General features: G+C 41.4%; 2 protein-coding genes across 6 annotated transcripts in view; one reads left to right on the top strand and one right to left on the bottom strand.

Moving 5' to 3' along the window:
- The first annotated feature begins 1,149 nt into the window (after window positions 1-1,149).
- LOC124041409 (protein CC2D2B-like) lies at window positions 1,150-20,411 on the top strand. Of its 3 annotated transcripts, XM_046358948.1 has the most exons (25): window positions 1,150-1,182; window positions 1,296-1,387; window positions 2,629-3,018; window positions 3,213-3,393; window positions 3,577-3,730; window positions 5,230-5,374; window positions 5,616-5,718; window positions 5,923-6,126; window positions 6,406-6,492; window positions 6,667-6,761; window positions 7,303-7,464; window positions 7,927-8,014; window positions 8,279-8,388; window positions 8,537-8,633; window positions 8,790-8,888; window positions 12,099-12,275; window positions 12,560-12,586; window positions 12,695-12,904; window positions 13,856-13,945; window positions 14,125-14,238; window positions 17,678-17,812; window positions 18,256-18,369; window positions 18,664-18,722; window positions 18,843-19,020; window positions 19,717-20,411. In XM_046358948.1, exons 3-25 carry the CDS (start codon window positions 2,921-2,923, stop codon window positions 19,939-19,941), a joined length of 2,952 nt encoding a protein of 983 aa, XP_046214904.1. In that variant the 5' UTR covers window positions 1,150-1,182; window positions 1,296-1,387; window positions 2,629-2,920; the 3' UTR covers window positions 19,942-20,411. The 3 variants fall into 3 exon arrangements, with proteins under 3 accessions (XP_046214904.1, XP_046214905.1, XP_046214906.1); XM_046358949.1 differs by lacking the exon at window positions 12,099-12,275; XM_046358950.1 differs by lacking the exons at window positions 12,099-12,275; window positions 12,560-12,586.
- The window catches only part of ccnj (cyclin J), a 21,291-nt gene continuing 15,115 nt past the window's right edge, over window positions 20,405-26,580 (bottom strand). For all 3 annotated transcript variants that reach the window (XM_046358952.1, XM_046358951.1, XM_046358953.1), the window contains 2 exons: window positions 21,804-21,963; window positions 20,405-21,502 (listed from right to left, as the gene is read on the bottom strand). In XM_046358952.1, coding sequence (XP_046214908.1) covers window positions 21,148-21,502; window positions 21,804-21,963 — 515 coding nt within the window. In that variant the 3' untranslated portion in view covers window positions 20,405-21,147. The remainder of the gene's footprint in view (window positions 21,503-21,803; window positions 21,964-26,580) is intronic.

Here is a 26,580-nt window from a genome sequence, read left to right as displayed (position 1 = left end):
CATTTGATTAAATCTGATGACAGTAAACCAAGGGAGGATTATACCAAGGTATTTGAAGCCTCGTTTTTTGGAGGACGAAGGGTTTTATGTCTGTGAGAGGCCCCAAGTGCCGAAGAAGATGATAAACAAAATGGGCCACCGGCTGATTGAGGAAGAAAAGGTATTGATTCATGTTAATCACAATATTTTCTATTTTGTATTTCAGTATGTTTAGGGGGTAAAGGTCGATTGATAGAGGGGTTACATAATACATATTGGAAATCATTTAATTGCGTCATATGAGCAGCCTTTCCATGAGCAGCCTTTTCATGGCTCTCTTTAGAATTCTGGTTATGAAACAACGTGTTACGCAATATCTAAAATGAGCACAGGAAAGAGGAGTATTCATGTTTACATTCAGATTTCATCAAATGGTGCCTTTTACCATTCAGGAAATATATGGAATCGGCTCTAATGAAACATTATATGCTATGTACGGTATACTGCTTAGCTAAATGACGAAAATGTACATTTGCTGATATAAAGGCACATTACATTTGATCTGGTTTTATCTACATTTTATCAGCGAAGTACCACGTTGACCTTTATCATGTGTAAGCAAAAGTGAGCAGAGATGCTGTGCACTTCTTGTCCTTCAGGGACAGTCCTGGTTTGGAGAGAATGGTTGCATGATTGCTATTCCGGACCCAATCCAGAAGTATTGGCATTGTAAAGTAGATTTCCCATTCTCATGCCAGTCTCCTTGTCTGGCCACGGTGCACATGAGGGTGAGTCTGTCCTTGAGTGTACTACGTGTGATGTAAAATGTGTAATGTTGTAATGTCTTACGAGTGGAATGGCTTGTTACATATAAAGTCCCTCTTTTCATTGATGCAATACCCATTTTTAAAGACACTTGACCTAATCCCACCTGTCATTAATACCATGCTTGAAGCACCTACAGCCAGTCAGTAATACCGTATCCCCTCGCAGCCTGATAAACTGCGAAGTGCAGGATCTGTTGTCTCTAATGCAGACGGCAGTGCAGGGCTGTGGCAGCTTGACCTGAACCTAGCCAGGCTGCATTTCACCCATCACCCCCTGTTTAGCACAGAGCATGTGTTGGCTCAGAGACTGTATGAGCTCTATGAGCATTATGAAACCCGTGAGATGAAGGGTGCAACTACCTCTCTGCAGGACAAGGTACAACACTATCCCAAAACGTACAATTGAAATCATTTGGGGAAAGGAATGCAGTCATACCATAGTATATTGTTAATCTAAAATGTTTTTTTTATGGACCTCACCCCTGGTAGCTAAGCGGGCTGAAGAAGTCAGAAACAGCCTTGACCACCACTGATGAACCTGCTCCGTGCTCAAAGTTACAGGATCTGAGACAGCAAATACGGTGAGAGGGATTTCTGTTCTAAGAAATACGATTCTTTTACTGTACCTCTACGTTTGTAAAGGTATTGCTTGAATGAATCCGCTCACTGCAGAAAGACCCATGTAGCACTGAAGATTGAGAGGCAGGCAGACATCTCTCTGGTGAGGAACATTGTTGCTGCTTGGAAGTGCATCAAAACCCTCAGGGCCAAGAACGGCTATGTGAACACCACTGTGAAATTACAGCTGCATAAGTAAGCATCGTTTGTATTATTTGGACACAGAGTAGACCTAAATGTGTTGTGCATGCAAATTCTGGTCATAAACGTTAATGCGAGTCATGGGTCATGTCACATGAACAACACACATCGCTCTATGGCCTCGTTATTGTTATTTTATTGTGTTACGATGTCCTTTTTTTTTTTTTTTTTTTTGAGCAAACGCTTTTCTGCATTGTTTGGAATGGGCTCGTAAGTAAACATTTCACTGCAAAGTCTACATCTGTTGTGTTCGGCGGATGTAACCAATACATTCGGATTTTGGTTTGATTTATATTTCTTCATCCTCACATTGACTTTTAAAGTCATTGCAAAGCATGCAGTGCACAGTGCCTTGCGAAAGTACTCTGGGGCTGAATAATTTTGCACGCCCAATTTTTCAGTTTTTGATTTGTTAAAAAAGTTTGAAATATCCAATAAATGTCGTTCCACTTCATGATTGTGCTCCACTTGTTGTTGATTCTTCACAAAAAAATAGAGTTTTATATCTTTATGTTTGAAGCCTGAAATGTGGCAAAAGGTCGCAAAGTTCAAGGGGGCCGAATACTTTCGCAAGGCACTGTATATCATCTTAAAGTAGGCTATTCATGTGTTCAACATTTAGGATAGGGCAGTTGTTACCATAGAAATACTAAAAAAACGCATCTCTTGTCTTTACAATGGCTGCTTCTGTGAAAGCATGGGCGGAGCCATTTAAGGCTACATCCATTTTCAAGTTTTCAATTTCTTCTTCTTTTACTTATTTGAGTGTATTGACAGTTCGTTATTAAACTGAAAGGTGCATACTACCACTAGTGTGTTGTAGTGTGTATAGTCTGAACAGGTATCAGGACAAGTTTGGTGATTTACTGCCACTTGCAGTTATGGAATGTTGGAAAATCTTTGGGTCAAGTCTGGCCTCTATCCAACTCTATGGTTGTAACCAGGGAGTGTTTAGAAAGCATTGCAACGTATATTTTTTAATTGCAACGAATCTCATTCACAGAGTGAAGGCAAGGATCACTGACAGCACGACAAACCGAACTGGGACAGATGAGCACATGAAAGCAAGTGTCTTCTCTCTTGACAATCTCTTAACATAACTGTTATTAATAAACTATAGCCGTACTGTTTGTTGTAACCTTTGTTGCGTTGTTGTCGGTGGAAACATCCTTTTGCAAACGAAGCTCTACACAGATGGTGACGTAACGATCAAGCAGCACTACCTGTGTAGGGAGCTGAAGGAGCATAACAAAGAGGAGATATCCGTCCCTCCAGTTCCAGGACAAGAAGAGGAGATGTCTACTGATTCTGTCAAGCAGAAGGCAGATCAGTTAGATCTAGTTCCTGTTCTTACTATGTGTGGGGTGGTCACTCCAACCTCTAGCTGTCCACCGTAAGATTCTCTTCAGAAGCAGAATGATTTTGAGCTAGTTGTTGTTTATTGGTTCATTGGAAATGTATGTTTTTAAGACTATCCATCCGGTTGAGAGTGGACATGGCACTTACTTTGGCACCGACTGATATATGATCATGTATTTTGATGCTATCAATGCATTCAATTGGTTCATATTTTATTTATTTTTACAGTGATGAGAAGGTTAGAAGATATGAACTGGCCAACCACAAAGTATCAGTGAACATATTCTATAATGGAAAGCATGTGTCTACCTCCGAGCCATCCATGTTCGACAACAGTGACTTCAGAGTTCAAATTCAACAGATGTTCAACATGCAGATTGTACACAGCCCAGAGAACATTATGCTTGAGGTATGTTTCTCTTGTTGTAAATAATATTGTTAATTCGAGTTTGGCTTTTGAGATATGTTATATTCTTACATTTTTCCCAAAACACTTTATGTTAAGCTACACTTTATAAAAGATTTGTTTAAATGGCCTTTATAAGTACTTTATACATTGTTAATGATTTGTTTTGTAAATTCACAATTCCAGATTTGTGAGACAGTGAAACAAAAGAGCACTGTTGTGGCCAAAATGTATGTGCCCATACCAGACAGGAACATGCTCTCTAGCAACGCCACAATGGAGAGGTCAGAGTTCAGCAGTGACAGAGCCATCAAGGCCTACTACGCTGGTGTTGGGAGCAGTGAGTTACGTTGTAGCTATGATATGTGATTATTTGGAAGATGTGGTATTTAGCATTGGTGAAATTGCTACAGGGATGGGGGGACATTCCCCCCCCCCTATATACAGTATGAATCAAAGGTTTGGACACACCTTTATTTTTACTATTTTCTACATTCTAGAATAATAGTGAAGACATCAAAACTATGAAATAACAAGAAAGTGTTAAACAAATCAAAATATATTTTATATTTGAGATTGTTCAAAGTAGCCACCCTTTGTCTTGATGACAGCTTTGCACACTCTTTTATTGTTTTTTATTTAACCTTTATTTAACTAGGCAAGTCAGTTTAGAACAAATTCTTATTTACAATGACGGCCTACCTCAAATGTGCGCCGCCCGATGGGACTCCCAATCACGGCTGGTTGTGATACAGCCTGGAAGCCAACCAGGGTCTGTAGTGACGCCTCTAACACTGAGATGCAGTGCCTTAGACCTATGCGCCACTCGGGAGCTCTTGGCATTCTCTCAAACAGCTTCATGAGGTAGTCACCTGGAATGCATTTCAATTAACAGGTGTGCCTTGCTAAAAGTTCATTTGTGGAAGAAGAGACTTGCTTGGGCCAAGAAACACGATCAATCTGTCCTTTGGTGTGATGAGTCCAAATTTGTGATTTTTGGTTCCAACCGCCGTGTCTGAGACGCAGAGCAGGTGAACAGATGATATCTGCATGTGTGGTTCACACCGTGAAGCATAGAGGAGGAGGTGTGATGGTGTGGGAATGCTTTGCTGGTGACACTGTTAGTGATTTATTTAGAATTCAATGCCCACTCAACCAGCATGGCTACCACAGCATTCTGCAGCGATATGCCATGCCATCTGGTTTGCGCTTATTCCATCTGGGCCTACCCCAACAACAGAATGATGTGGGCGTATACCGGTCATTAAAAATATTCACTTGAGTAGACTTTTCTCTCCAATTTATGCTTTGGCCACAAATACAAGTATAATTTTGTCAACAACATTATTTGGGTATGATTTAACTGAATATTCATTTTAAAAATGTATCTCAGCCTCATGGAAAACTGTGTAGAGTAGCAGGAAATTAGCATTCTCATTGCAAAATGTGAAAAATAGCATGTGATGAGCTATAAAACAGAACATTTTTCTCTGCCCCATGGTAAAATGTGTAGAATTGCAGGAAATTACCTGACTTTTCACTTATCCTTCCACTTATACTGTGTTTTCAAAATACCCAACCATATACCCCTCAAAATACCCCTCATAGATAATAAGTGAATTGCAGGAATTGCGTATAAAATGTTTTGTTAAAAACTCTCTACTGTTCTTCACCCCCAATATCTATACCCCAATTTTGCCCTTGATATTTAGTGATGAGATATCCTGTGAAAGTCTATTTGAAAAGTTATGGTAATTTAGCTCACTATGTGTTTTTGTTGTTGTTGTTTAAGGATAATGTCAACCCAGGTCTTTAGTGACAAAACAATGGTCTTTTTAGATGTCCCATTCAAACTAGAGAAGGAGGATGCTGAGGAGTGCCTCATGACCTCTGGGAGGCTGCTGTATGTTGTCTCCTGGGCTGTGGATGAGAGTGGCTTTCCCATGGCGCCCACTGCCCCACCACACAGACCCAGCTCAACCAGGTGAGTCTGAACAACACCTGACTGACTTCCACAAGGTTGGCCGTCTTCACACACACGCACGCACGCACGCACACACACACACACACACACACACACACACACACACACACACACACACACACACACACACACACACACACACACACAAACACACCTCTGTTTGTCTGTTACCTTGTGAGTTGAAGGCTTTTCATTATGCTATCTTGCAATAGAAACACTAACCATGTTGCATTGCCTGTAGACCAATGGCCAGCGGTCCCAATGCAAGTAGGCTTGAATGGATCAGGGACCTTCAGTTTGACCCCAACCACCCTTCTAACACAGAACTCACAGAACTCCTTAGGGTGAGTGTTAACACCGTAGACTCAGAACCTCCACTTGTATTCTACCAAAATAAACCCAAGGATGTGTTGTTGATACAAAACACTCTGTGGTTGCCATGGATTCGAATCAGGAAACAGCTAGAGGGCTGAAACATGAAAGCTTGCCCGGAGCACTTGGTTTGAAGTGGACGTTTGAAGTAGCGTTTCATATTGTTTGACCAATAGGAGGCCTGTGAGCAGAGAGACCGAGCCACGGGTCACTTCCGCCTGCATGCCCTGGAGGAGGAGTTTGACTTCACCACTGAGGAACAGCTGGAGAAGTCCAGTCGCTTTGGTCTCCTGCAGCTGCGGAGCTCTCATGCTGTGGACGTCAGCCCCTCCAAACCCATCCCTCTCCACGACAGAGACATTACTGAAGCAATGTTCGCTGTAATGCCCTTTTCATATAGCCTGGTTCCAGATTAGTTTGTGCTGTGTTGCCAATTCCTCCAGCATGGTCATTGTCATGCCAATGTTTGGCTATACACAGCATAAACAAATCTGTGGGACTAGAGTAGACTACTTGCTCATCCCTATATTCTGCAACGTTTTGGATTTGTTTCATATATAGTTTCATACAGGTACATACTTTACTCTCGTCCTGCAATAATTTTGTGGGTGAATTGTTTTTAACAAAAGTGGACTCTTGTTGCTTTTGTTGTTTCCCAGGATTATGGTGCATTCCCAAATCTGTCACTTATGGATGAAGACCCTATCACAATGCAGAGAGCACGCTCTATACACTACATCCAAAAGGTACTCTTCTTCCGTCCCTAGATTCTGTCATCTGGAGTCAGATTGCATTTTATCGCGTATGTCTGTGTTCACAGCGTACTCATATGATCCGTTTGATATATGAACATGTGCCAACGAGTAGCAATACTGACATGTCATTTTCGATTGTCATGTGAGCTGTGATTGTTATTTTAGGCGCTGAATTTGGCAAGAGAAAAACTGTTGAACATCAAGAGGAAGTACAAGTTCTCTGATATAGTCACTGAGTACCACGAGGCAGATACAGTGATGTGAGTGTCAAGACTAATTTTCTCCTTAACACTTCTCCACATACAAATGGTGTTGCTGTACAGCCCATAAACCATATGTCATAAAGAAATCTAAAAGTATTTTTAGCTTTTGAGGCCTCTGCGAAATTTCAGTCATAATGATAATCATTTAGTGGGTGCTTATATTTGTTCTATTTCAATGTGTTTTTTTGCGTATCCCATTCTCCCCGAGACACCCTTGGAAAGCGGGGTCTTCGCAGCCAGGGTCTGGCATTCAACAGCAACCCTGGAGCAATACGGATTAAGTACCTTACTCAAAGGCACAACGACAGATTTTTACACATTGTCAGTTCTGGGATTCGAACTAGCAACCTTTCGGGTTACTGGCACAACACTCTAACCTCTAGGCTACCTGCCGCCAGGCTACACGATGATACGTATCTATGTTTTCCTCTGACACTTCTAGCGTCCTAGCCTGGAATCCAAACTGATATGCTTTGTTTCACCATTGAAATGGAGCATATCCATTTGAATTCCAGGCTAACACTCTCCACCCCATCAGGGAGTTCAACTGGGACGTGTTCAGACTTAAGCGACCTCTCCAGCCTCAGCGCGTGAAGAGGAAGATCATTCCTACCTGCTCCCTCTCAGACGGGGACCTGAGGATCCATGTTGCCATCAACAATGCCCAGGGCCTGCCTGTTCGCCAGGAGGCTTTCCTCAAGTATTGATCCAAGTTCTACCCATCCTACTACTTTTACAACTACTACAGCTTCTAACGTAAAACCTATGCCATTCCTATAGCAAATACCTCTACTTCTACTATCATCACTTTACAGTACACCCAACCCAATACTACTTGTACTATTAGCTGAACATATTCGCTATATCTACAACACATTTGGCAACTTGCCTTAACAACCCCACATTGGCAGATACTTCAGCTTCTCATGCCTGCAGCTATCCTAATAGAATTCTTACTGTACTGTACAATGCGTGATGCAATGGTCCTCTTATCCAATTCTAGCAAAGGTGAAAACCTTTTGACTGAATCACCTCCCCCACTTGACAACCACACTCATAGAGAACACCATAAAAAATAGACACTACTTTCTATTTCCTTGACAACGCAGTTCCATCTGTGTGGAAGCAGATCTAATGAGTTGTGTTTTTGTGTACCTTCAAGGGAGATCCAGACAAGAGGCTCCTGCTGTGGTCTGTCGAGCAGCAGCAGACACAACATGAAAAGCAGCTCAGAAAAGGCTGTCCTACAGGTAAAATGGTAGAGGTAGCACATATTTGGTGCTAAAATATCACAGGCAGAGACGTGATCGCCGTATATAGAATATTGAAACAGAATTCAAATTGCACGATTGACAGTCAGATACTACCGGACTACGAACATCAACTCATTTTCCTTGATAGCTTTTTGTTTGTTGCCGTATAGGCCGTTGACATGACGTACTGTATATTACAATGTGGTTATGTAGGTTCGTAACAGGTACAGTAGGTTGAGTTTTGTCCCATGGTTGTGCCAGCCTCCGGTTCAGCCCTTCGTGGAGGTTAGGTTTCAGGAGACAACATATGAGAGCAGCGTAGAGCAGGGACCCAACCCATGTTGGAGGGAAGAGTTCACCCTGGAGTTTAAGTATGACACCCGCTACTCTCCTAATTCACTGTTCATTCCATCTCCAACTGGCTCCACAAGTCAACACTGTGCATCCTTACACATGTGACTGTTCTGTCCGTGCTAACAAAATCACATTTCATAGATGTCAAATGTAATGTTCTCTCAGATCCTTAGGGGGTGATTATAGCCACGCGGGCCTTTCCAAAGTACAAGACGACATTGTCATCAATGTGTTTGATGAGATGTCCTTTCAAGTCATTGAGGTACTGCAAGCCTCAACCATGAAAGTACAAGCACTATTCAAAGGCCACTTCAAATCGCAGGGTGAACTGGAAATCAACATTCTGTCTGTCCCATCGCCATCCCTCCCTTACTCTTTTTTTTTCTTTCATCTTTTATTTCACCTGTGTGAAACCCAGAGCAGTTCTCTGAGAGGCTGTGGAAGCCAGGTGTTCTCTGGCAGACAGTGGCTGGGCTCGGTCACCTTACCCTTCAGATCTCTGCTGCAGCAATCCAAGGTACGGCTCTGCGAGCGCACACACGTTCAGGTGGTGCACAACGTCGGATAAAAGGATTTAAAGCCTGTCGGCTTTGTCCAACTTGGCCTAGTAATGTTGGGGAGTTGCTGTGGTTGCTTACATGTCTTTGTATGTTCGGTTGCCTTGTAGACAATTAACACTCTTAAGATTGTCTTCTCTGCGATCGTAGAAATGAGGTGCTAAGTAGAACTATATAGGGTTCTTCGGCTTGTGGGAACCCCTTTTGGTGCTAGGTAGAATCCTTTGCAGAGGGTTCTACCCAGAACCCTCTATGAAGGGTACTTCATAGAGCCCTCTGTAAATGGTTCTACTTAGAACCCTCCATGGAGGGCTTTTCCTAGAACCCTTTATAAGTGGTTCTACAAAGAACCCTTTTATCATCTAAAGGTTCTTCCTAGAACCCTCTATGAAGGGTTCTACCAATAACCCTTTTATCTTTGAAGGGTTCTTACTAGAACCTTCTACGAATGGTTCCACCAGCTTTACTATTACATTCTTTATGACAATAGATTACATACAGTACCAGTCAAAACATTTGGACACACCTACTCATTCCAGTGTTTTTCTTTATTTTTACTATTTTCTACATTGTAGAATAATAGTGAAGACATCAAAACTATGAAATAACACATATGGAATCATGTAGTAACCACAAATGTAAAACATGTAAATGAATAAATCACAGAAGACAGAAATCATGGCAAAGATATCAACTATAAAAACTGAAGAACATACGCACATCCAGGTACTTTCCACAGATGTTAGAGTTGTAGGCAAACTCATGAAAAACAGAAAGGAAAACGCTGCACACTGCTGCTCATGCTCCCAGGTGATATTTATTTACAACGGTTCGACCCTTAGGTCTTCATCAGGCATCCATATCCCAGGTGGGGGAGGAAGGTCCTATATATAGGAGCAGTACTCAGTGACATCACTTCCTGAAACGAGAGGTAAAAAATGTATAACATAGTTTCACAATATTACATTCAATGTATCTAATTCATATGATCATACACATAGAATGTGACCAATATTTATAGTAAAATACATACAATATTCAATTAGGATTTTTTTAAACCCAATTCAGACTTATTGATACTATAAAAACAATTTCAAGTCAAACTCCTCATTAAGGCCAAGAGGAGACAGTGTGTTCAGACTGTGGATCCAGAACGATTCCCTTTGAAGAAGTTTCCTCTCAATGTCCCCTCCCCTGCGTGACATCCTGACCATTTCTATTCCAGTGTATCTCAGAGAACTATTAGGATGTCCAGCTTGTACAAAATGAGCAGCCACTGGATTCTTTGTCTCACCTGTTTTGTATATTGCTGCGGTGCTCACTGATCTGTGTCTTAAGGCTTCTATGGGTTTTCCCTATGTAGGACAGACCACAAGGAAATGTCAACATGTAAATAACATTGGTGGACATGCAGGTAATGAAGCCCTTGATCTTAAATCTTTGTCCTGTGCGGGGTGGGTAAATGAGTTACATTTGTACGTAAAGCTGCATTGAGTACATTGGCCATATTTGTAATTACCCTCTGGAACCTTGTCCAAAAAAGTTTCCCTTTTCTCTGGTGGGTAATCAGATTTAACCACAATATCTCTCATGTTTGGAGGTGTTTTAAAAACCATAAGTGTGGGATATTTAAAAAATGTACAAAATGACCTCGTGTTTCAGGAAGTGATGTCACTAAGTACTGCCCCTATATATAGGACCTTCCACCCCCACCTGGGATATGGATGCCTGATCAAATCAAATCAAATCAAATTTATTTATATAGCCCTTCGTACATCAGCTGATATCTCAAAGTGCTGTACAGAAACCCAGCCTAAAACCCCAAACAGCAAACAATGCAGGTGTAAAAGCATGGTGGCTAGGAAAAACTCCCTAGAAAGGCCAAAACCTAGGAAGAAACCTAGAGAGGAACCGGGCTATGTGGGGTGGCCAGTCCTCTTCTGGCTGTGCCGGGTAGAGATTATAACAGAACATGACCAAGATGTTCAAATGTTCATAAATGACCAGCATGGTCAAATAATAATAAGGCAGAACAGTTGAAACTGGAGCAGCAGCACAGTCAGGTGGACTGGGGACAGCAAGGAGCCATCATGTCAGGTAGTCCTGGGGCACGGTCCTAGGGCTCAGGTCCTCCGAGAGAGAGAAAGAAAGAGAGAATTAGAGAGAGCATATGTGTGGTGGCCAGTCCTCTTCTGGCTGTGCCGGGTGGAGATTATAACAGAACGTGGCCAAGATGTTCAAATGTTCATAAATGACCAGCATGGTTGAATAATAGTAAGGCAGAACAGTTGAAACTGGAGCAGGAGCATGGCCAGGTGGACTGGGGACAGCAAGGAGTCCTCATGTCAGGTAGTCCTGGGACATGGTCCTAGGGCCCAGGCCAGTTGAAACTGGAGCAGCAGCATGGCCAGGTGGACTGGGGACAGCAAGGAGTCATCATGTCAGGTAGTCCTGGGGCATGGTCCTAGGGCTCAGATCCTCCGAGAGAGAGAAAGAAAGAGAGAAGGAGAGAATTAGAGAACGCACACTTAGATTCACACAGGAAACCGAATAGGACAGGAGAAGTACTCCAGATAAACAAACTGACCCTAGCCCCCCGACACATAAACTACTGCAGCATAAATACTGGAGGCTGAGACAGGAGGGGTCAGGAGACACTGTGGCCCCATCCGAGGACACCCCCGGACAGGGCCAAACAGGAAGGATATAACCCCACCCACTTTGCCAAAGCACAGCCCCCACACCACTAGAGGGAAATCTTCAACCACCAACTTACCATCCTGAGACAAGGCCGAGTATAGCCCACAAAGATCTCCGACACGGAGATGAAGACCTAAGGGTCGAACTGCTATCACCTGCGAGCATGAGCGGCAGTGTGCGGCATTTTCCTTTCTGTTTTCCAAAGACATCAACTATGCCAGTGTTGTATATGTAAAATGATTAAAGGTACAAGATACATGCGCAAATATTCCTATATAGGTACAATTTCAAACATTCTAACACCTATCTTATCCGATTACTCAAAGTGTAAACGCTGAGGTAAAGAGTAATGCTCAAGGCACTATTTAAAATAAAGGGTTCTTCAGATGAAAACGTTTCTTGGTTGAAACCTATCCCTCTGCCAAGAATCCTTTTGGAACCTTTTTCTCTAAGAGTCAACTCTTTGATAGGTGTATGAGAAACTGACCATCTGTACCCCACCGACCCTACTGGGCTACATGTGGACAGGGGAAGACATGGTCAATGACCAGGGCGTAGAGATACCCGCGAGAAGGGATACCAGTTTCATGAATGTCTTCATCACTTTGGATCCAGCCATCTCTCTGAGTGATGACCAGACAGCAAAGGCAAATCATTTTCATGTTTAATACTGTTTCATTTTAAGGAGGTACTGTGTTCTAAAAAACCTCTTTGCCTTCAACTAAAAACACTTAAACTGTTATTTGATTCAGACGTTTGCTGTGGAAGATATTGATCGATAAGCTATGGAATATGATTACTCATTAATCAGCATCCATTCTTTTAAAGTGCTTATGTTTAATGTCATGACTACTGTGATTGATAACCAACTGTACAACTGCATCAGAACACACATCCATGGAAATGTACTATTTGCCCTTTTCACATTCAGTATGGTGACCAGAAGCCCCTTTGGCTGGTGAGTATCAGTCCAATTTCTATTGCTTAGCCTAAATGATAAGTCACCCTTTTCCATGCACTGCTGCCGCTCCTACAGAATTCTGTGTTTGTATCCGTCTCCGTGTAGTTTTCCACAGACGAGGATGAGGACTTACTGAACTTGACCTATGAGTATGAGAAGCAGTGTAAGGTGGCGGCAGGCCGGGTGAAGAAGCGAGTCATAACCACAGTGATAAATAGTGAGGGGAGGCTTGTCCTGGCACACCGGTTCTTCAAGCCACTTCCTCCTCCACAGGAAGTTGTACTGGACACTCCCGACAATAGCATGTCTGTTCTCGTAAGGCTCCAACATAACTACATTTACATTTACATTTAAGTCATTTAGCAGACGCTCTTATCCAGAGCGACTTACAAATTGGACTAGATCTGGGTTCAAATACTATTTGAAACCTTTCAAAACACTGAGTGTTTGCTTTAGTCTGCCTGGAGAGCCAGATGGGCAGATTGTTTATATATATATATATATATATAAACAATATATATATTTTTTTTTTACTTTGATAGAAAAACTCAATCAAACATAGCGAAAGTATTTCAAATGATTTAAAATAGTATTTGAACCCAGGTCTGACCATAACATTACAATCATTAGAATGATTCAACCCATAAGGTTGATGTCTGAAATATATATAAACAACATGGAATCTTAATTGTAGCACAGTTGTATTCATTCTTTGGAAGTTTTACTTATTGAGTTTTTTGGATGGAACTCAGTTCATTTGTTTATATGCATTAAAGGGCAATTCCGCCACTTTTCAACCTCATATTCATCATTTCCAGCACCAAACCAGTGTCTACATATGTGAAAACAGCGTGTTTCTATGATCTGTGGTTAAAAAGTTAAGAATAAAGGGCCTAAAAAATGCTTCTCTGTGACAGGATAGATAGATAAAAAGTGTTTTTTTAATGAATTAATTTTAATTGTGATTTTCAAAACCTGCAACGAGTTTCTAGCCCAAGGGAGGGTATTTTGTTGCTCCCCACATCACCGCAAATCTCATAGTGTTTGAAAATCTGTCTTGAAAATGTTTTAACATTTGATGTCATCGGGTAGAACTTTTTAAATGTATATTTATTTCCCTAGAAAATCTGAATTGCACCGTTTTCACATATGTTGACACTGGTATTGTGCTGGAGATAATGAAAATAAGGCTGAAAAGAGGTGGAGTTGCCCTTTATTTGATTACTATGTTGTGCTCTTAAAAATGTTTTGCTCTGTGTAACCCAGGAGAGGGTGGCAGCTTTTGTGTCCCTGATTCCCACCTTGTCCTTCCCATCGGACGTTGGTGACAGTGGGGACATGTGGCTCACCTCAGAGGTAAACAAAACAGACCATGTTGTAGACTGAACATTTTGTTTCACAGAGCCAAGACTTAAAACTTCACTTATGTTCAGCAGATATTAAATACCAAGAAAAATACCAATAATGATCAGCTTGTTGTTAACCCAGTGGTGCCTTTCTCATTCTTTATTGCACACCTTTGCTATACACAATAGCAATGCTTGGAGCTGGCTATGGGAAACCATATCAGTTTGGCAGTTCTGCTGTGCAACTTCTTTCATGACCTGACGGTAAAGGGGTGGCTTCTCCTGGGAACATCTGTCGTAGAGGTAACAATTGACATGTGCTGTTTAATGTACATTGCCTTCAGAAAGTATTCACACGCCTTGACCTTTTGTTGTGTTACAAGGTGGGATTAACATGGATTTGTCGTTTTTTTCTTTTTGGCAATAATCGACACAAAATAATCTATAATGTCAAGGTGGAAGAAAAATAGAAAAAAATGTGTATAAAAAATAAAACATGAAAAATAAAACACTAATATACAGTGGGGCAAAAAAGTATTTAGTCAGCCACCAATTGTGCAAGTTCTCCCACGTAAAAAGATGAGGCCTGTAATTTTCATCATAGGTACACTTCAACTATGACAGACAAAATGAGAGAGAAAAAATCTAGAAAATCACATTGTAGAATTTTTTATGAATTTATTTGCAAATTATGGTGGGAAATAAGTATTTGGTCAATAGCAAAAGTTTATCTCAATACTTTGTTATATACCCTTTGTTGGCAATGACAGAGGTCAAACGTTTTCTGTAAGTCTTCACAAGGTTTTCACACACTGTATTTTGGCCCATTCCTCCATACAGATCTCCTCTAGAGCAGTGATGTTTTGGGGCTGTTGCTGGGCAACACAGACTTACAACTCCCTCCAAAGATTTTCTATGGGGTTGAGATCTGGAGACTGGCTAGGCCACTCCAGGACCTTGAAATGCTTCTTAGGAAGCCACTCCTTCGTTGCCCGGGCGGTGTGTTTGGGATCATGGTCATGCTGAAAGACCCAGCCACGTTTCATTTTCAATGCCCTTGCTGATGGAAGGAGGTTTTCACTCAAAATCTCACGATACATGGCCCCATTCATTCTTTCATTTACACGGATCAGTCATCCTGGTCCCTTTGCAGAAAAACAGCCCCAAAGCATGATGTTTCCACCCCCATGCTTCACAGTAGGTATGGTGTTCTTTGGATGCAACTCAGCATTCTTTGTCCTCCAAACACGACGAGTTGAGTTTTTACCAAAAAGTTCTATTTTGGTTTCATCTGACATTCTCCCAATCTTCTGGATCATCCAAATGCTCTCTAGCAAACTTCAGACGGGCCTGGACATGTACTGGCTTAAGCAAGGGGACACGTCTGGCACTGCAGGATTTGAGTCCCTGGCGGCGTAGTGTGTTACTGATGGTAGGCTTTGTTACTTTAGTCCCAGCTCTCTGCAGGTCATTCACTAGGTCCCCCTTGTGGTTCTGGGATTTTTGCTCACCGTTCTTGTGATCATTTTGACCCCACGGGGTGAGATCTTGCATGGAGCCCCAGATCGAGGGAGATTATCAGTGGTCTTGTATGTTTTCCATTTCCTAATAATTGCTCCCACAGTTGATTTCTTCAAACCAAGCTGCTTACCTATTGCAGATTCAGTCTTCCCAGCCTGGTGCAGGTCTACAATTTTGTTTCTGGTCCTTTAACAGCACTTGCAATTAATACAGGTAATGAGTGGAGGACAGCGGAGCCTCTTAAAGAAGTTACAGGTCTGTGAGAGACAGAAATCTTGCATGTCTGTAGGTGACCAAATACTTATTTTCCACCATAATTTGCAAATAAATGCATTAAAAATCCTACAATGTGATTTTCTGGATTTTTTTCATTTTGTCTATCATAGTTGAAGTGATGAAAATTACAGGCCTCTCATCTTTTTAAGTGGGAGAACTTGCACAATTAGTGGATGACTAAATACTTTTTTTGCCCCACTGTATATTGATTATATAAGTATTCAACCCCTTGAGTCAATACATGTTAGAATCACCTTTGGCAGCAATTAAAGTGGTGAGTCTTTCTGGGTAAGTCTCTAAGAGCTTTGTACACCTGGATTGTACAATATTTACACATTATTATGAAAACAATTATTCAAGCTCTGTCAAGTTGGTTGTTGATCATTGCTAGACGGCCATTTAAGTTTTGCCATAGATTTTCAAGCCGATTTAAGTCCAAACTGTAACTAGGCCACTCGGGAACATTTCATGTCGTCTTGGTTAGCAACTCCAGTGTATATTTGGGCTTGTGTTTTAGGTTATTGTCCTGCTGAAAGTTGATTTTGTCTCCCAGTGTCTGTTGAAAAGCAGACTGAACCAGGTTTTCCTCTAGGATTTTGCCTGAGCTTAGCTCTATTCAGTTTATTTTTATCCTAAAAAACTGCAGTACCTCATCCTTGCCGATGACAAGGATACCCAGAACATGATACAACTACCACCATGCTTGAAAATATGAAGAGTGGTACTCAGGGATGTGTTGTGTAAGTTCCACTTTAGGCCCTTATTACAAACAGGATGCATGTTTTGGAATATGTTTTATTCTGTACAGGCTTCCTTCCTTTCTTTTCACTTTAGGTTAGTGCTGTGCAGTAATTACAATGTTTTTGATCAATCCCCAGTTATCCTATCACAGCCATTAAACTCCAACTGTTTTAATGTCACCCTTCGCCTCATGGTGAAATCCCTGAGCGGTTTCCTTCCTCTCAGGCAACTGAGTTAGGAAAGACACCTGTATCTGTGTAGTGACTGGGTGTATTGATAGACTATCCGAAGTGTAATGAATAACTTCATCATGCTCAAAGGGATATTCAATGTCTGCTTTTTATTATTTCTACCAATAGGTACCCTTCTTTGCTAGGCATTGGAAAAGCTCCCTTCTCTTTGTGGTTGAATCTGTGTTTGAAATTCACTGCTCGACTGAGAGACCTTACAGTTAACTGTATGTGTGGGGTACAGAGAGGATGTAGTCATTCAGAAATCATGTTAAACACACAGTGAGAGTCCGTGCAACATATGTGACTTGTTTAATACATTTTCTGTTGTGTGCCCTGATGAACACAATCCTGCTCTCGTACAATGGGGAGGGTGTAATGTTTCCACTAGAAGACAAACAAAACCATGTTTGCCCTATGATTTTTGTTCTTTTAGCAGCTGTGGCAAAAGGTAGAGGGAGAAGGTGACGGGGGTCACTTCTGGTAACTTTTTCAAAAGGACATTCTACTCCTAAATAAATGAAAAAACAATTATGCTGACATCTGATAGCGGCTTTAAATAAATGGGCTGAAGAAGCATGGGGTTGCCCATGCACATTTTTACTCCTGAACGTATTTAGGCTTGCCGTAACAAGTTGAATACTTAGACTCAAGACATTTCAGCTTTTCATATCTAATTAATTTGTCTAAACAACATAATTCCACTTTGACATTATGGGGTATTGTATGTTTAGGCCAGTGACCCATCTCAATTTAATCCATTTAAAATGCAGGCTGTAATACGGCAAAATGTGGAAAAAGTCAAGGGGTGTGAATACTTTCTGTAAGCACTGTATACATAAAACAATGCACTCCCATCCAAATCAATGTATTTGCGAGTCAGCTGAGAAAATAGACTACACCTTTTAGTGCAGTGTATTTAATTGTATTCGTTGAGGGCAACACAGTAGCATTCATGTTTGTTTTTGTTCCAGGGAGAGACCGCCTATGTCCTTACTCAAGAGAACACTTGGTTTGAGTTGTGGAACCCCAGAGATGGGAAGCACTACCAGTCATACGACTCCTTCTGTCCTCTAAAGACTGTCGACTGTCTGGTCAATGGTGAAAATGTAAGCGTGGAGTCCATGAACATGGATACCCTCAGTGTGTTTAATTTATGTCATCCACTCAGGATTTTGTGTACGCGAGTTTAGTCAAAACAGATGGCAAATCAATAACTCCATCCAAAAGTCCACTTCCCAACTGCTGTTCTTTGTCCCTGCCCATGCTGTTTGCTATGCTATTGTGGTGACACTGTTCTACCAGTTATTTTATGTTAGTATCACGAGACTGTGTTGTGACCTATACAAAAAAAATCACTGTCGGTGATTGATACAGCGACATCATTATACCATCTAATGCAAGTCTTGTTCACCAGCTGTGTGGTGCTCGAAAACTGCTGAAAGGGATCGTCGTCTTCAGCCGCTATCTTGACTCGATCTTAAACAGTTTTTAGGTGACGTGTCCATTGACCATAAATGTCATGTGCTTGATCTTTCTGGGTGTCTCTCAGGTGTGGTTCCATCTCCAACCAACAAGAAAGATGCCCATCACTTTTGACGTATCAAATAACGCCACATGGAAACCCTTACTCCCCAAAGGATTCAACTCGGACTCATCCTCAACGGTATTTCTAACCTAGTTTTTTTTTTGCTGCTGTAGTGTTAAAAGACGAGACGTAAAATGTCAGATACGGTTCCAAACATAAGAGCCGTAGGTTTTTCCCTCATTGAGAATTAGTGACAGTGTAAGTCGCTCTGGATAAGAGCGTCTGCTAAATGACTTAAATGTAAATGTAAATATTTAAAAGTAGGTCATATTTGAAGAACACAACTTATTACTCATATTGAGTCAACATAACGCGAGCCAACTATGTACAGTAAATTAAAAACTGCTCAATGCTAACTGTCAAATTTTACAGCCAACAGAAATTAAATACCGTCCCCCTCAAATAGAGCTGGCCAATCACCTTCAAAGAAGGTATGTTAATGTGGATTCTATATTTAAGGCTATGCATCGCTTTTATCTTAGAGCGAAATGCAGGACAATTTCATTTATGGTCTTGTCTGTCCCATCCATGAATTGCATTCTTCAACACAGGCTGGAGATTAAACTGAAAAGTTGTGTGATGGACTGGAGAAGCCCCCACCCTACACGCTGGAGCCCCCGCTGTGCAGCCATGCTCTCAGAGGTCATGCAGAAGCTTGAGAGGAACCCAGCTTCTGACACAATAGCGCTAGAGATAGACAGGCTGCTGGACACCATGAAGGATTACAAGGTGAAATAGGCCTACCCGTAACCCTCTTTAATATGAAAAGGGGAATCCGTGGATAGTATTTATGGACCAAATGGATTGAAACAGGAAGGGACTACCTGGACTGGTCCAATAAAAAGCTTATTTAATATTCTGTTGTGTGTCCTGATGAACAACCCTGCTCTCGTACAATGGGGAGAGTTTGATGTTTGAGATTGTCCTTAAATTTGATAGAAAACACACAGGCCTTCAGAATAAAAATAGGTGTATACTGTTGTAAGACTTGCTACATGACTAATAACAGTGACCATTATTGGGTATGATATCACCCCCCAAAAAATGATAAAACATTTTTTTTAAATGTTTTAACTCCCCTATAATTTATTTCAGCAGCGGTGGCAAAGGTAGCGGGAGAAGGTCACTTAAGGATATTCTACTCAAATGAATCAAAATTGTATCGACGCCATCTGAAATATAATTTACCCTTTAAAAGCATAACCTGTAGCCCAACTGATAAAGAATAGCGCCTTTCAATAAATATGAAAAGGCATGGGGTTGCCCATCATTTACATAATTGAAATAATCCCAAAAGAAGATGCATAAAATGCTACTTACTACAAATAAATGTTATAATTTGTCCCGCTGTTCTTTCAAGCACATCTCGGCAGAAAGATACAAATAAAACTATAGGGGAAACACTGATTAACTGTGTGTTTTTAGGTGACTGGTTTCCCCATTCATATGGCCTACCAAGACATGAGCACAGTGATCGAGGCGGTCTACAACACAAGAATCCACAGCACTGAGATCCCTGGGACAGAGTTTGCTCTCTCCACCTACATCCACCCATACCCCAACCACATCCTGTCGGTGTGGATATTCCTGGCAACGCTGGTTAAACACCAGCATGGCGTGTTTTATGTTCCTTCAGTACACAAGCACTGAGACATCCTGGTTGTGTTCATTAGGCACCAAATGGAAGGAAACTGACAAAACTGGGAGGGACTACCTAAAACCCTTTTTATGTTCTACTTTTTTTGCATGCCCGTATGAACAAAATCTCTGCCTTTCAGGGTCAGCTTTTCCTAGTCGTTTTTCTACTGTGAGGAAAGGAATGCAGAGCGATTCAGGCCAAGTGATTGAATCCACAAACCTGTACATAGCAAATTAATGGAAATACTGCACAATAAAATTGTCCATAAATATGGCAGCAACATGAACCTATATTTGTTAAACCCTTGATTAGCACATATGCGGTATGTTTTCAAGTTCACAATATGGTTTGTGAAATGTTTTAGGCAATATTTGTTGATGTATGCATAAAGCCTTATAGGCCAATTGATATACATACTACTGGCATCAGCAGAATGCCAATAATATGATGCATAATAAAAATAAAAAACAGAAGTACAACTGACAGGCATTTTATTTAAAAGTACCATATTAGAAGTACATAGCACTCGCTGCCATTCCGTATGCACAGGAAGGTGTTGACATGACACATTCCCTCCAAATTAGTGCTCGAAACACAAAACAATGAAAACTATACTTCCTGAACATTGCAGAGAGCACCGTTCAAGAGCAAAGGTCAACGTTAACATTTGAGGTAGCTTCTGGCAGAGTGATGCGGGTTCCTCTATCAAACTACCATATCTTACTACAAAAATAATCCCTTGAGTTCAATACTGATATAAGATTTCCATTATTACTCATGGCGCCCGGGAACGAAAAGAGAACATACATTCAATGCTTCTGAGGTATCTTAGCTTAAATAAATGCAGCACAGTCTCTTGTCTATAGTGCAATTAAATTATAGCTAATGCAGAGTGTTGGGAAAACAACCCTTTGCACATGACAACCATGCTTGGTGATAACTCAATCATATTGGTTTTGAAAAGAACACACCTTCGGCAGGTTAGCACCGGAATGATACATGACAAATAACTATTGCACATTTGTGGAATATTATATTGCACATCTTACCATAGAAGAAAGTGCTTAAATCGCATCATAACTTCTCGATTAAAAAAAAAAAAAAAAAAACATACCTGGTCCTGCTAATTAGTCTAATCCAAAGAGACGACAAACCCATCCAGTCGCTCACACTTTTACTTCCCATACTGTCATAGCTCTACCTTGGAGATCCAGCCATCACCTATCAAAACAGGGAGCAGCACAGGTATAGTGCATATTGACCTGGTAGGCTCTGCTTGGAATGTTGGTCTTGCCATCCAGACCAGCAGAGATGGTCTGGGGGTGGCTGTGTGGCGGGGCACCAGGGCCCTGCAGGGCGGCAGAGTGGGATACGTAGGAGGCCGGGCCGTGGCCTAGGGCTAGGGAAGGCTGGAGGGCCTGCTGAGGGTACTGGATGCTGGTCTGGTGCAGGTACTGAGGCGGCATGGTGGTGGTTGTCTGGCAAGGGGTATGGTACCCAGTCTGGCCCGGCTGCTGACCGGGTGGTTGGCACGTCTGCTTGTTGGCCTCCTTCACGTCGCTGTCATGAGCACTGACAAAGAAAGACCAAAAGTGACATTCAAACAACCAACCTGTCAAGCCTGCAGCACAATTCTACAACCATGTTACTAAGATTATGGCAAGAGTTGACTTATTTTCTCAGGTTGCATCAAGGTCATTAGCCACCAAACGCAAGAAAACATACTGAAGAGTGAGCGAGAGGGACTCCCTGGACTTGCCGCCCCCCCAGTTGCGAAATGTTTTTGATAAGGTGTGCCTTAATAAAACACGGCCCTGGTGTTAGGCAGTATTTGTCAGCAGGCAAGAGAGGCCATCTGAGGACAGACACTCACGTGAGCATTTTTTCTACACAGGGGACAAGGTGATCCCAGCTGTATACGGTGAGGCGCTGAAGCTGAGATGGCCAGGAAGGGGATAGGCGCAGGATGATGCGAGAGGTTGCCACACAGGCAGCTGCCACCAGTGACGGGGCGAACCTCAGAAACACATGATCTGGAATAAGAGCAAGTCATTAATCACCATGTATTGCACCAGAATAGTGTGCAATAAGGCTAGCTGTGTCTTTAAGTGCAAAAGGTGACATTACACTCTTGTTCCTAAAAAATTTTTTTTTTTTTTCAGAAGGCTAACACTGGTTTGAAAAACCTTGAAATACCGGTTATGCTAAATGGCATATATTATTATTATTATTATTATGATTTACAAAAATAAAAAATATGTGGATCCCCATTAGCTGTTGAAGAAAACAGAACATAAAACATTACATGAATGGACAAGAACAGCAACAGTAGTACACATCGACCAAAGAACACCACAACTACTTCAAAAAAATACAAGAAAAATAAACAAATTAGCTAAACTAATCTCAAATGTTCAAGTGCTTTGGTATGTACACACTTCTGTTGTAGCTAAAGAAAACAGTTAAATAATAATGTGTGGGTGTGTAGAGCAGTGCTCCAATTATGTTCCTGGAGAGCTACCCTCCTGTAGGTTCACGCCGACACCAGTTGTAACTAATCTGATTCAGTTGATCAAGCAGCTAATTATTTGAATCAGGTGTGCTAGATTAGGGATGGAGCAAAAACCTCAAATCAAATTTGATTGGTCACATACACATGTTTAGCAGATGTTATTGCGAGTGTGGCGAAATGCTTGTGAAAAACAAGGACTACAAGCAAGGCGGCCCCCTCTGTCAGCGCCATCGTGGGTACCTACAGGACAGCATCTCTCCAGGAACAGAGCCCCCAGACAACTTTACCAGTGTTAACTAGACCGAACCTGCGAAAAACAGGAAACGGGATAAAACGTTTACATGCCACAGTATCTTATCCAGGTTTCTCATAACCGGGACACAATCTTTTAACATGAATAATAACGGGATATTGGTGTGCATGTAAAAAGTCACTCTCCACTCTGAACTAGGAGAGACTGACATGCATGCTGTTGACATTGGCCCTCTGTCTACATGAGGCTAGACGTATGCTGTTCTTAGCCAGCTGCAGCTTTTCTAGGTCCTTTTTTGATGCACCCGGCCATACAACTGGGCAGTAGTCAAGATGCAACAAATCCAGAGCTTGCAGGAGCTCTGCATTCGCTGATCCCAATAGTCATCCTATAAGCTTGTTAATTAAATTATTGTATCTGTACATAAAGGATTATTTCTCGTGTAAATGGTCTGATAACTGGTTTCCAGCATGCATACAAAGGGCATTCTATGAGTACGGCCTTAGCACAAATGACAGATGATTGGTTAAAGAGTATAGATGACAGGAAGTTAGTTGGTGCAGTGTTGCTAGATTTCAGTGGTGCTTTTGATGTGATTGATCATGAACCGTTACTAGGTCAACTCAAATATTATGGCTTTAAGTCTGCAGCTCTATCCTGGATGGAAAGCTATCTATCCAGGCGAAGGCATGAAGTGTTCTTTAAAATGGTAGCTTTTCAAACAGTAAAGATACACTGTGGTGATCCTCAAGGAAGCTGCCTAGGCCCACTTCTCTACTCTAGCTTTACTAATGATTTACCTTCAGTAATGAACAAAGCAAGAGTGGTCATGTATGCTGATGACTCTACAGTGTATCGCGCAGCATTAGAATGTAATGAGCTAACAGATGTAATAAGCAATGAACTAAGAATGGTGTCGGAGTGGGTTGATATGAACAAATTGGCATTGAACATTTCTAAAACAAAATGGTTTGTATTTGGTTCAAGATCTATGCTTGCTGATGATCCCCAATTGAATTTGTCGATGAATAGAATGCATGTGGAATGCGGCAGTTAGCCTAGTGGTTAGAGCGTTGGGCCAATAACCAAAAGGTTGCTGGATCGAATCCCCTAACCGACAAAGTAAAAATCTGTCGTTCTACCCCTGAACAAGGCAGTTAGCCCACTGTTCCCCGGTAGGCCGTCAATGTAAATAAGAATTTGTTCTTAACTGAATTGCCTAGATTTTAAAAAATGGAGGGGAAAAAAGTAGGGCAAGTGAGAGAAAAAAACTACAAGGCATCATGTTTGACACAGCTTTATCATGGTCACAGCAGTCATTTAGATGGATAAGGGAATTGCTGTTACAAGAATGTTCAGAGTATGTAACATCTAGCACACTGAATCAGGTGATTCAATCCCTGGTCCTATCACACTTTGAGTCCTGTCCAGTTATATGGTCTCCTGCAGCAAAGAAAAAAAAAGCTCAAAATTGCTCAAAACAGGGCTGCCAGATTAGCTCTTAATATTCATACGGATAGAGAAATTATCCAAATGCAGCAGAACCTCTCATGGCTTCACATTGAAAACAAATTGATATCCAGTCTTCGGATTTTCTTTAGGAATGTTATTATTTTATTTTTTTTAAACAGTATTCTTCCGGCCAGTTAGTACATTCTAGCAACACGCATAACCACCAGGGCAGCTAAGACAACCCAAGGCAAGGACAAATCACCTTAAATCTACAGTTTTATAAAGAGCCACAGGTGAATGGAAATCTTTACTAATCCATATTTCTCAGGCAAAAAGTAGATCCACCGTAAAGAAAAAAAATAAAACATCTAATGCGATAAACCATATGACTGGACAGGAAATAGAAAGCATCAACTGAAATGTTAAATGTGTTTCCTGACAGGTATTTTAATTGTCTATTGTCTAATTGCTTGTCTAATTGAATGTTTGTGGAGTCTTGATTTGTGTTTTTTTGTAATGTCTTGTTAATTGGTGTTGGACCCCAGGAAGCTTGGCTAGCGATACGGCATTAGCTAATGGGGATCCTAATAAAAATGACAAAATTACTTTTGTTTGCATGCATGAGTGTTAAAAAAGCAAAGCATCTATCAGACAGACCCCCCCCCCCCCATCTTTACAACAATAGAATCAATATGCTTTGACCATGACAGTAAACAATCTAATATAACAACAAGAAGTTTAGTATCTTCTCGCTCAGCCACATTATTCATTACCAGATTCAGCTGAGGTCCAGTACCTTGGGGGTGTTTGGTACTAAAATAATGCTTTACGATCTGTTCAGGGCTAGTTTATTCCTTAGCCACCTATTCTAAAATTTAACCCAACTCTTTAGGGCCGCAATGACTTCACTAGCTGGTGCTGACATGTATCGTGTAACAGTAAAAAAGGGCCTTGACAGCTCCCTTTATGAAATACCACACTTTACATGTTTTACGTTAGAGAAGCTTCCAATAAAGAAAAGGCCGTTCCATTAGATAATATCATGGATAGAGAGCTATGTTACGCCATCAATAGTAAAGGCGGCACTATAAGCTAACTACACAGCTCCCACAATCTTATCAGTATCGCCAACTTTCAGTCATTTGTGTCAGTGCAGTCCATGTTTAGTGTCCTTCCCTAGAAGTGTGCTGAAAGTCAGTTACATTGTTCACAGAGAAATGGCATTATATCTGGTCAAACAATCTTTTCCATAAGTTTGCTAAGAACTGGAAGCAAGCTGATTGTTAGGCTGTTAGAAGCCAGGAAAGGGAGCTTTAACATTTTTGGATAGCAGCATGACTTACCTCCAGGTCTGTGAACAAACACTTTTCTCTAAAGATGTGGCAAAAAGGAGTGGAAACATCGTCTGCTAATCATCCTCAGTATTTTTCCAAATGTATGTATACATTAGTTGAAGTCGGAAGTTTACATACACTTAGGTCGGAATCAACCACTCCACAAATTTCTTGTTAATTAACGAACTATAGTTTCGGCAAGTCGGTTAGGACATCTACTTTGTGCATGACAAGTCATTTATCCAACAATTCTTTACAGATTATTTCACTGTATCAGAATTGCAGTGGGTCAGAAGTTTACCTACACTAAGTTGACTGCGCCTTTAAACAGCTTGGAAATTACAGAAAATGTCATGGCTTTAGAAGCTTCTGATTGACTCAAATGTCAATTAGCCTATAGATGTAGATGTATTTCAAGGCCTACCTTCAAACTATGTGCCTCTTTGCTTGACATCATGGGAAAATCTAAAGAAATCAACCAAGACATCAGGAAAAAGAATTGTAGACCACCACAAGTCTGGTTCATCCTTGGGAGCAATTTCCAAATGCCTGAAGGTACCACGTTCATCTGTACAAACAATAGTACGCAAGTACGAACACCATGAGACCACGTGTAACAGTTAAGCTTTCGTCCCTCTCCTCACCCCAACCTGGGACCCTCTGCAGACACCGATAACAGTCACCCACGAAGCATCGTTACCCATTGCGCCACAAAAGCCGCAGCCCTTGCAGAGCAAGGGGAACAACTACTTCAAGGTCTCAGAGCAAGTGATGTCACCGATTGAAACGCTATTAGCATGCACCACCACTAACTAGCTAGCCATTGCACATTGGTTACACATGCAGCAGACATACCGCTCAGGAAGGAGACGCGTTCTGTCTCCTAGAGATGAACGTACTTGTGCAAAAAGTGCAAATCAATCCCAGAACAGGAAACGGGTACAAAAGTATATATATATATCCACAGCAAAACGAGTCCTATACCCTAACGACATAACCTGAAAGGCCGCTCAGCAAGGAAGAAGCCACTGCTCCAAAACCACCATAAAAAAGCCAGACTACGGTTTGGAGAAATGTCCTCTGGTCTGAGGAAACAAAA

Source organism: Oncorhynchus gorbuscha, linkage group LG08 (assembly GCF_021184085.1).
Source record: "Oncorhynchus gorbuscha isolate QuinsamMale2020 ecotype Even-year linkage group LG08, OgorEven_v1.0, whole genome shotgun sequence".
NCBI lineage: Eukaryota > Metazoa > Chordata > Actinopteri > Salmoniformes > Salmonidae > Oncorhynchus > Oncorhynchus gorbuscha.
The sequence above is the reverse complement of the archived record's forward strand: the minus strand, read 5'-3'. Positions and strand labels throughout refer to the sequence as shown.